We start from the raw sequence: 11,655 nt of genomic DNA, 5'->3' as shown, positions 1-11,655 counted from the left end.
CAAATCATACATGTTGCGGGTCGTAAAAATGTGACAGCAGATACATTATTTGTGTTTAAGAAAAAGTGTAGATAAGATTTGACAGATTCCAATGTTATATGTGTGCAGAAACTAATATGAAAAGTATAATTTAGCTTAATGACCTATTATTTCATCTTAATGGGATTAAGAATTAGAATTAAAAAAGCAATATTTTCATTATGGATGGTTCTTTTCTTCTCAAGGAGGAAAATGTTATGAAGTTGAAGGAGTGTATTGTACCTTTAAGAGAGAATGAATGCTGTTCTGAACTAACAGCTTCCAAGCACCTGTTATTATGACGAGATGGCAGTTCCAGAGTGTACTGGAAAATTAAAAATATGTAACCATTGGCTGTGAAATGGATACCTGAGTTTTGGTTGCTGCTTTGATTAAATTCAAATTGTTGTCAATAAGTTTAAATTATGCCCCAGGATACTAAAACCCAATCGAGTTTGAATTTATTGTTTGCCAACATCGAACCAATGAGGTCATCTGATGTTGAGGGGGATATAAAATGCAGACCATTTGAAAATTGGTCAGAGAGAGCAACAGCCATCAAGACAGATAAGCCTGGGGATCTAACATCTTGCTCTCCAAGAAATTAGGAAACACTCTCTATCAATGGTATCTTTTCCTATGAAACGTACTCGCAGTAAGAAGAAAGACGAGGAGCCAGGGAATTCAGCAGCTTGAAGAGTGAAGTCACAGAAGACGAGAACGGCTATGTGGTTTGAAATTAAGGTGATGTAATTTTAATAAGTGTCTTATTGGAACAGCATATTGTTATAGAGTTGGAGGCAGATAATAAGCAGTTCAGAGAAAGGGGGGCTTGGAGTTGTTAATAGTTGTTTAATGTTCACTTTTAGAGTTAAAAAGTAAATTTAAGTAGTGGAATTTGTGAGTTCTCTGACACTAATATTTTAGCAAATTACAAGGCAAGATTAGTGGGCGGCACGGTGGCACAGTGGTTAGCACTGCTGCCTCGCAGCGCCAGAGACCCGGGTTCAATTCCCGCCTCAGGCGACTGACTGTGTGGAGTTTGCACATTCTCCCCGTGTCTGTGTGGGTTTCCTCCGGGTGCTCCGGTTTCCTCCCACACTCCAAAGATGTGCAAGTCAGGTGAATTGGCCATGCTAAATTGCCCGTAGTGTTAGGTAAAGGGGTAAATGTAGGGGTATGGGTGGGTTACGCTTCGGCGGGTCGGTGTGGACTTGTTGGGCCGAAGGGCCTGTTTCCACGCTGTAAGTAATCTAATCTAAAAAAAAAAAAATTAGCTTTTCTGGATGTTTGGTTCAACTAACAGAGGGGTTAACCTTAACAGATGCTTATCTTTATCTGTTAAGGTACAGGTTAGAAGAGCAGAGAGATTATGTTGGTGCTCTCCAGCAATCTGGCTAGGATAACGGTGCACGGTTATAGTCAGCACATTGTAGGGAGGATGTGACCGGACTGGTGCTTTGGGAGGTGAGGGGTTGGTGTAGAAGGCTGCCTCAGTTGGAGCATTTTAACTACAAGAAAGGCTGGATCAGCTCAGATTGTTTACTTTGAAGCAAAGGAGGTTGAAGGGTGAGACCTGGGTGTGATAGTGTGAATAGAGAGCAACTGTTCCCCTCAGTTGAAGTGCCAAGATCAAGAGAAGTGCAATGTAGGAGGTTTGGAGGGGATTTGAGGAAATACTTTGCCAGCCAGAGTGGACCGGGGGACTGGTACACACTGCCTGGGAGGATGGTTGAGGCGAGAAACCTCACCACCTTTAAAAAGTACTTGGATAAGCCCTTGAAATATCATAATATTCAAGGCTGTGGGCCTAGTGTGGGAATGCGTGACTAGTGTAGATTGTCGTGGATTTTTGGCATTACAGATTGATGGGCATTTTTGGTCTATAAGATGATATGACAGGTTCACAGTATAGGTACAGCAAGAGGTTGATATAGAATAAGACTCCCTCTAAACTGTGTTTAGGACAGGACATTGATACAGCAGAACAGGATTGTGCTCCCATATTTCTGTAAAATGAAGCTTGTTTTTCCTTGGTGGTAAACCTATTGGCAACAAAGTCCTATCCTGCAGCATGTAAGAGTGCAAGAGAGCAGTTGTCTAAATATGTGTCTGACTGTGAGAGAGATTGAATCAGTGCCCTTGATTAAAACCAAACAATGTCAAACCCACTCCTGAAATAATCCAATTATACCTTTATTCAGTTTCTCATCTGCAAAGTACTTTACATTAAAACAATGAAATAATTTGTGTATCAAATACATAAAAACAAGTGTATTGAAAAGGACATTCTCCCTGGTGCAGTATCTTAAATGCAACAAGGTTGGTTTTATGTAACAAGGTGAATTTCTTCTTTGCAAGGAATTCTCAATAATATCCCTGAAACAGGAGGGCTCATTAAGTCCCTGTTATTAAGCTGTGTTATTCCAGATAAACTGCTCAATATCAGAGTCCAGCTGACTGTGATCAACATGTTCAGACTGAACACTTCAACTTCTAGAAGGGAAATAGAAATTAATTTGAAGGCCAAACACGTATTAGATGACAGTGAGGACCTAAGGAATAAGCACAGAAAACTGAAATATAATAGTATAGGGACATATGTATGTATGTGAAGGGAAAGGATCAATGGAGGCGGTCCAGTTTAGCCTGCAATGATTTGAAATTTCCAATTGTTGCCTGTAAGGTATTGGTTGGGCTCATAGACTGAAGTTCAACAAGGAACCGGCCGACTGCATCCAAGCAACTATTGGTGAATTGCCGTCTGTAACAAAAGAAAACTTTGTAAGATCCAGTTGTCACACTCGGAGTAAGCTTCTCAACATTTATGTAACACTCTAAAATACTCTGCATTTCACGAGAGGAATAAAACTCACCTCTCATGGGCTGGAACTTTATTGGGTTCCTGCACATAGGCACTGAGAAGGACATGAATGCACTCGAGCAAATGAAGAGGCTTTTTGACCCGCTGCCAGTAAGGATCCTAAACAGACAGCATACGAGAAAGTCAGAAATAGCAGCTGCAACCACAGCCTCTCAAAACCATGACCCGCAGCACCGAAAATAGGCACATGCACATTGACAAATACAAACGTAAACACACAAGCTAACGTCACATGGAACACAACCACTCACTCGTAAATACTTCATAGGGGTAAAACAAAAATATCGACATACATTTGACTCCCTTGGACACTGCTGATATGGAGGTGGTGGCGCAGTGGTCATGTCATAGAATTCGTAATGCAGAAGGCTAACATTCTAGCAGCATTGATTCAAATTCCACAATGGTCTCACTGTCAACAAAACAGCTGATTTTTCTGTCATTAGCAAAATGACTGTCAACCCCCATCATATTCTTATCTACAAACAATAAGGGACCCTTTGGTACGTCACTAGATATTGGCTTCCAGTCACACAAACAGCCTTCTACCACCACCGTCTGTCATCCTTAGCTGACCTGGCCTACATGTGCCTTCAGGCTCACAGCAATGTTGGTTGACTCTTAACTGCCCTCTGGACGATTAAGATGGACAGTAGATGCTTTTTTAGTCAGCAAAGCCCGCCTCCTAATGAATAAATAGAAAATTATTCTCCAATTCAGCCTTACCCGCGTCTTGAAGAGCTGATTATACACCTGAAGCAGTCTGGGTAAAGTTATTCCAATCTCTTGCATGGTGAAGGTGACAAAACCAGTGTCCCAATTGAGCACGCAGGACTGCTGTTCCAGGTACTGAACCAAAAACTCTAGAAAAGGAATGAGAACAACCATGTATAATCCACCAACTCCAGTTCACTCCAGACACTTTCTTCAATTCTCCAGCTCCAAAAGTAGCTTCCCATCCCAACCACAGCTTGTTCTAGGATTCCAGCTATTTAATACGTGTCCATGCATGAGATTGGAAGCGGAGAGAGTCAGGGTTGGAGAAGAGATGAGGTTAGGAGACTGTCCTGAGAGAGACAATATCTCTATCAGAGACGAAGGATCTCCATCTGTACTGTGACAAACATAGTGCCTCCATTTAATAACACATACATACCCAATGGAAAATAGCGAGGAGTCCCTGCATAAAGTTTTCCCAAAGACACAAGCTTCATACTCAGGGTCTGCATCCGGTCCATGCAACTCATCAACCTGCTGTCAGCCAATTCTGAAAACACAAGAACAGAAAGAATCAGAGGAACAGAAAAGAAAGATGGAAAGGCTGGAGATTTGAGCTTTCCCACAACACTCACCTTTCTCAATTATTTCTTGCCAAAGGGTTTGCACAAGGATGGTGTCTGAGTGACCTGCACAATGGATGATAGCCAGCTTACACTCCGAGAGACGGAAATGGTCAGCAAACTCTCCATACAACTGAGAAAAGCAGAGGAGAGAATCAACACAATGTTATCATACAGGACTGGGGAAAAGTATTTGGTTGTGAAAGAACTTCCCTTTGTCCTATTCTTCATTCTGCCCTTTCATCGAGTAAAAAGCACCTGAGGAATAAATGGGGAGTCCAGGCTGGTGGACATGTATATGGACTGGCGATAGGTGGGCGAAGGTAGGTGATTGTGATAGGTCGGTGTCAAGTGTGAAGTGGATGGTGGGACAGGTACATCAGGTCAACAGAGCGCTGCTGAGTCAGAGAGGTTGGATCTGGGATGGAATGGTGGGGAGAGAAGGTTTGGAAACTGGTGAATTCAATGTTCGGGCCATGTGGTTGTTGACTCCTGAGGCGGAAAATGAGGGGGAAGGTAGCTGAGCATGCGATAGGAATATGAAAGTGGGGGAGAAGGTGATAGATCAGAGAGGAGGGTGGAGCAGATAGGTGGGAAGGAAGATGGACAAGTAGGACAGCTCAAGAAGGCGGTGCTGAGTTGCAAGGTTGGATCTGGATAAGGTAGGGGGAGTTAAAATGTTTGGCCACAGGGCGGTGTGGTTGTTTAGTGCATGTCCCCCAGAAATGTTCTCTGAAACGATCCTCAATTTGGCATCCTGTCTCCCCAATGTAGAGGAGACCACATCAGGTGCAATGGGTACAATCTCAGATGGCGACGAAACAGATTTTAGACAGGAGATGGAAGACCTGGAAAAATGGTGCACTGAGAACAACCGAGCTCTCAATGCCAGCAAAACCAAGGAACTCAATATTGACTTTTGGCAGGATGTTACTCAGACCACCCCCCCCACACATTAACAGCACAGAGGTGGAACGAGTGAAGAGTGTCAAGCTCCTGGGAGTGGTTATCCACAACAAGCTTTGTTGGACTCACGTGGACGCACTGGTTACAAAGGCCCAACAAAGTCTCTTCTTCCTCAGAAAGCTGAAGAAATTTGGCATGACGGTGAATACCCTTGTCAACTTTTATAGGTGCACCATTGAGAGCATTCTGTCTGGATGTATCACTACCTGGTATGGCAGCTGTACCATTCAGGATTAGAGACAGTTACAGAGAGTGGTGAACTCGGCCCGGACAATTACAAAGGCCAACCTCCCATCTCCAGAATCCATCTCCCAGGCCCACTGTCAAGGAAAGGCCGCCGGCATTCTCAAAGATCCATCCCACCCTGGCAATGTTTTTCTATAACCTCTATTATTGGGGAGAAGGTACAGAAACCTGAACACACGCACCAGCCGGTTTCTAAACAGTTTCTACCCTACTGTTGTTAGAATACTGAGTGCACCCAACAAGCTCTAACATTCGCCTGTCCCTGTGTTTTTGTTTTTGCCGCTGTTTACCTATTATTTACTATCTATGCTACTTTGTTATCTGCCTGTATTGCTCACAAGACAAAGCTTTTCACTGTGCCTCGGTACACGTGACAATAAATTCAACTCAATTCAAGTACAGGTAAATTTCTGTCGGATGTGGAGGATTCTTTGGGGCCTTGGACGGAGGTGAGGAGGTGGTGTGGGAGCAGGTTTTGCACTTGTGGCTGTGTTTTACAGGTGCTGCTCTTTTACCTGTTACCCACATTCCAAAGCATCAAGAAATTGACAGATTCAGGCACTTATTGTTCCTTCTTAATTGTCCTCAAGAAGGTGGTGATATGTCCCTATCGTGAAGCAGTGCAATCCATCTGATTCAGGTACTCCAACAACACTCAGAGACAGAGCCAAGACAAATGGGTGACAGGGACTAGACAAATGGGGGACAGGGTTGAGAAAGGGTATCAGACAGAATGCTGTTAAGCCATTTTATGACTGAGATTGTTTAAATAAACACAAGATTAACTTGCTTACCCAAGTCCTCCTGCGGTCTATGTAGTAAGAAATAACATGCTACCAGCTCACCATGACCTTCTCAAAGAGAACTAGGGATGGCCCATACATCGAAACCTACATTCCATGAATGAATAAAAAAAAAACTGTCCTTGACATCAATGTTGTTACTATCGTTGAATTCCCCATATCAACACCCTGTGGGTTTCAATCACCCAAAATCTTAACTGCCACAGCCTCAGACATACTATGGCTATAACAGCAGGTTATATGCTAGAAGGTAACACCTCCCGAATTCTCAAAGTTCAAAAGTATGATGGAATACTCCCCACATACCAAGATGGGCCTGGCTAGAACAATACTCAAAAAACTTAACCCTAACCAGGGAGCTGAGCCGATCGTTGTGAGGGTGATACCAGGGAGCCGAGCCGATCGTTGTGAGGGTGATACCAGGGAGCCGAGCCGATCGTTGTGACGGTGACACCAGGGAGCCGAGCCGATCGTTGTGACGGTGATACCAGGGAACTGAGCCGATCGTTGTGACGGTGACACCAGGGAGCCGAGCCGATCGTTGTGACGGTGACACCAGGGAGCCGAGCCGATCGTTGTGACGGTGACACCAGGGAGCCGAGTCGATCGTTGTGACGGTGACACCAGGGAGCCGAGCCGATTGTTGTGAGGGTGATACCAGGGAGCCGAGCCGATCGTTGTGACGGTGATACCAGGAAGCCGAGCCGATCGTTGTGAGGGTGATACCAGGGAGCCGAGCTGATCGTTGTGAGGGTGATACCAGGGAGCCGAGCCGATCGTTGTGACGGTGATACCAGTCAGTCACTTTACCACCATGTTCACATCTACAAGATGCAGTGCAGACAACCCTTAGGCAGCACCTTCAAAACACATGATCATTTCCATCCAGAAGGACAAGGGGAGTAAATCCATAATACCATGAGAGCAAGTTTCCTCTAAGTCACTCATCATCCTGACTTGGAAATATAACCATTCCTTCACCGTCAATTGGTCAAAATCCTGGAATTGCCTCCCTTGTTTCAGTGTGGGTCTACTGACAGTTCATGAATTGCAGTGATTCAAGGCAGCACTCACCATCACCTTCTCAAGGGCAACTAGGGACAGGCAATTACTGCTGGCCCAGCATTACCGAAAGCAATAGGTCCATGGCAGATGGCATCCGCCAGGAATATCTGGATAATGACACCTATGTCAGACTCCTAGTTATTGACTTTAGCTCAACCTTCAACATGATAATTCCCACCAAACTCATCTCCAAACTCATCTCCAAAATCCGAGAATCTGATCCTCCTTTTCAATTGGATTCTCAACATCTAGACACAGATTGTAATCAGTGAGGAGAAGTGACAGCCAGCACCCTCTCCACAATAACCCTCAACACCAGGGTCCCAGAAGGCTACCTACTCAGCCCCTTACTATATCCTTATACATTCAAAGTTGAAACTTTATTGCTGGAACAGCACAGCAGGTCAGGCAGCATCCAGGGAACAGGAGATTCGACGTTTCGGGCACAGGCCCTTCTTCAGGAAGAAGGGCCTGTGCCCGAAACGTCGAATCTCCTGTTCCCTGGATGCTGCCTGACCTGCTGTGCTGTTCCAGCAATAAAGTTTCAACTTTGATCTCCAGCATCTGCAGACCTCACTTTCTCCTTATACATTCACAACTGGATGGCCAAATTCTGCTCCAACTCCATTTACATGTTTGCCAATGACATCATCTTGGTGGGTCAACTCTCAAATAATGAGACAGAGACCAGGAGGAAGACAGCTCAGTGGCATGGTATAAGCAATCTTGCCCTCTATGTTTGCAAAATAAAGGAGCTGGTCATTGACTTCAGGAAGTGGATGGAGGACACACCCCTGACTGTATCAATGCTGAGGTAGAGGAGGTTGAGAGTTTCAAGTTCCTAGGAATAAATATCACCTACAATCTATCCTGGTCCATCCATGTCAATAATACAGTCAAAAAAGCACACCAACATCTCTATTTTGACAGAAGGCGAAGAAAATTTGGCATGTCCACAATAACGCTTACAAGTTTTATATGTGCACAGTAGAAAGCATCCTAACCAGATGCACCACAGCTTGGTAGGCAACTGCTCTGGCCTGCAAGAAATTACAGAGTTGTGAACGCAGCCCAGTCCACCACAAAAACCAGCCTTCCTGCCACTGACTCCGCCCACACTTCCTGCTGCCTCAGGAAAGAAACCATCATCATCAAAGACCACTCCTACCCCAGTTATAGTGTCTTCTATTGGACAGAGACACAAAGATTTGAAAAGACAGACAGATTCAAGAACAGCTTCTTTCCTGCTGTTAGCAGACTTATGAACAGATTCTCATGTACTAGAGTTGATCTTTCTCTGCCAGTTCTCTGCCACTGTATATTTTATGCTCTGTTCTATTATCCTCATGTACTGATGTAAGGTATGATTTGTCGGGTTAGCATGCAAAACAATACTTGTCACTGTATCTTGTGACATGCAACAATAATAAAACAAATGAAATTAGCCAATGACATGTACATCCCATGAATGAACAAAATCAGATTTAGGATATTCTTCTTTCTATGTCTCCATATGATAAAAGGAAACACCCAGGATGAACTACCCTGTGATAAACACAAGCAAGACAATGTACACAATTATGCTAACGATCCGCATCCACGATCATCAACTAGCCACGAAACGACACGACCAGCTATCCCTAGTAGCCACACATGCAGACGACAAGCAACATGAATTTGACTGGGACAACACTACCATTATAGGGCAAGCCAAACAAAGAACAGCCAGGGAATTCCTAGAAGCATGGCACTCATCCACAAACTCCATCAACAAACACATCGACCTGGACCCAATATACCGGCCACTACAGCGGACAGCTGAAACTGACAACCGAAGTGGCAGGGACAGGCCACTATAAATGCCGGAGGAAACACCACAGAAGCGCTTCACAGGAGGATCCCAAGCACTGAGGATGTCACCTAGACAGGGGACGAAACGTTTGCAACAAAAACTTCCAGCTCGGCGAACAGAACCACAGCAACGAGCACCCGAGCTACAAAGCTTCTCACAAACTTTGAATCTTCTGGAATATTTTGAGGATGTGACCAGCAGAGTGGACAAGGGTGAATCAGTGGATGTTGTGTATCTGAACTTTCAAAAGACTTTTGATAAGAGCTCATGCAAGAGATTAGTTGGCAAAATTAAAGCTCATGGTATTGGACGTAATGTACTGACATGGGTAGAGAACTGGTTGGTAGGCCGCAGGGTTCAGTGCTGAGACCCCAGCTGTTTCCAATATATATTAATGACTTGATGAAGAAATTGAAAGCAATATTTCCAAATTTGCACTGCAGAAATTCACCAAAGATCCTACGACAGCACCTTCCAAACCCCCGACCACTTCTATCTAGAAGGACAAGGGCAACAGGTACTTGGGAACACCACAACCTGCAAGCTCACCACCAAGCCACTCACCGTCCTGACTTGGAAATATACCGCTGTTCCTTCATAGCTGTTGGGCCAAAATCTTGGAATTCCCTCTCTACCGTCATTGTGGGTCAATCCACAGCAAATGGACTACAGTGATTCAAGAAGGCAGCTCACCACCACCTTCTCAAGGGGCAAATAGGGATGGTCTATCAATGCTGGCCCAGCCAGCGACACCCAAATCCCAGAAATGAATAAGAAAAAGTTAATACTTTACAATTAACATGGCTTTGTCAAGGACAGGTCATGTCTGACAAATTTAATTGAGTTCTTAGACAAAGTAACAGATGCAGTGGTTGAGAGTAGTGCTGTGGATTTCATATAAAACGGGATGAGCTGGGTTTGTTTTTTGGGAGCCAGTGTAGACATGATGGGTCAAATGGCCTCCTTCTACAGTGATATTGGTTCTATTTGCCTTTTTGATTATGTACTGGACCTGCAGACCAAGATTTTGAGATTCATGCACTGGAAACCTAAATCCCTCCGCATTTTGGGATTCTGCAGTTGTTTCCTATTTAACTAACATGCTGTTTCTTTTATTCTTACTGATCTGTCCCCCTAATCTAGCATCCGAGTTTACTTCAGCTGGCTCAGCTTAAAAGAATGGTGAAGGCAGTAAATGGGAAACCTGCCTTTAAATCAGTCAAGGTTTAGATCATAAATACATTGACGTTATGTTGGAACTGGACAGAACATTGGTTGGGCCACAGCTGGATACCCTGTGCAGTTCTGGTTACCGCACTACATGAAGTATATAATTGCATTAGAGGAAATTAACCAGAATGTTGCCTGCGATGGGGTAGTTTAGTTGTGAAGAGAGACTAGATAAACTTTTGTTTTCTTTGGAGCTGAGCAGATTTTGAGGTGGGGGGCAGGAACCACCTGACTGAGGAACATAGAATATGATGAGGGACACAGACAGGGTGGAATGAAAACAGCTGCTCCCCTGAAATATCACTAATTAGAGTCATAATTTTAAGGTGAAAGGCAGGAAGTTTCATTGGGATTTGAGGAAGCATTCTTTCGCACAGAGTGATACTCACAAGGTTCAGTGACTGGGATAAGCAACTCTCTGATACTCAGTGGTCAGTGACCAGGATAAATTTCTCTCTCTTTGATTAACAGTGAAGAAGATAACAAAGAGATCTTGAATAATTAGGCCAACGGGCCAAAGATTGACAGATGAAAGTTTAATTTGGATAAATACGAGATATTGCATTTTGTTAAACGGACAAGGGCAGGACTTACACAGTTAATGACAGAGCCATGGGTAGTGCTGTCAAGCAGGGAGCTGAAAATGTGTTGCTGGAAAAGCGCAGCAGGTCAGGCAGCATCCAGGGAACAGGAGAATCGACGTTTCGGGAATAAGCCCTTCTTCAGGAATGAGGAAAGTTTGTCCAGCAGGCTAAGATAAAAGGTAGGGAGGAGGGACTTGGGGGAGGGGCGTCGGAAATGTGATAGGTGGAAAGAGGTCAAGGTGAGGGTGATAGGTACCTTGACACCGTCCTGTCCCCCTTAGTCCAAGAACTCCCCACCTACGTTCGGGACAGCACCCATGCCCTCCACCTGCTCCATGATTTTCGCTTCCCCGGTCCCCAACGCCTTATTTTCACCATGGACATCCAGTCCCTGTACACCTCCATCCCCCATCACGAAGGACTCAAAGCCCTCCGCTTCTTCCTTTCCCGCCATACCAACCAGTACCCTTCCACTGACATCCTCCTTCGACTGACTGAACTGGTCCTCACCCTGAACAACTTCTCTTTCCAATCCTCCCACTTCCTCCAAACGAAAGGAGTAGCCACGGGCACCCGCATGGGCCCCAGCTATGCCTGCCTCTTCGTAACCCTCCTTCGACTGACTGAACTGGCCCTCACCCTGAACAACTTCTCTTTCCAATACTCC

At 44.7% G+C, this 11,655-nt stretch overlaps 1 protein-coding gene across 1 annotated transcript in view; it reads right to left on the bottom strand.

The window, feature by feature from the left end:
• Positions 1-2,193: 2,193 nt before the first annotated feature.
• Positions 2,194-11,655, bottom strand: part of nup155 (nucleoporin 155) — a 198,611-nt gene continuing 189,149 nt past the window's right edge. The window contains exons 31-36 of the mRNA XM_043721181.1: positions 6,644-7,081; positions 4,255-4,406; positions 4,059-4,169; positions 3,629-3,765; positions 2,895-3,001; positions 2,194-2,782 (exon numbers count right to left, since the gene is read on the bottom strand). Of these exons, the coding sequence (XP_043577116.1) occupies positions 2,644-2,782; positions 2,895-3,001; positions 3,629-3,765; positions 4,059-4,169; positions 4,255-4,406; positions 6,644-7,081 (1,084 nt within the window). The 3' untranslated portion in view covers positions 2,194-2,643. The remainder of the gene's footprint in view (positions 2,783-2,894; positions 3,002-3,628; positions 3,766-4,058; positions 4,170-4,254; positions 4,407-6,643; positions 7,082-11,655) is intronic.

This window comes from Chiloscyllium plagiosum, chromosome 2 (genome assembly GCF_004010195.1).
Source record: "Chiloscyllium plagiosum isolate BGI_BamShark_2017 chromosome 2, ASM401019v2, whole genome shotgun sequence".
Taxonomy (NCBI): domain Eukaryota; kingdom Metazoa; phylum Chordata; class Chondrichthyes; order Orectolobiformes; family Hemiscylliidae; genus Chiloscyllium; species Chiloscyllium plagiosum.
Note: the sequence above shows the minus strand (reverse complement) of the source record. Positions and strands in the feature narration are given on the sequence as shown.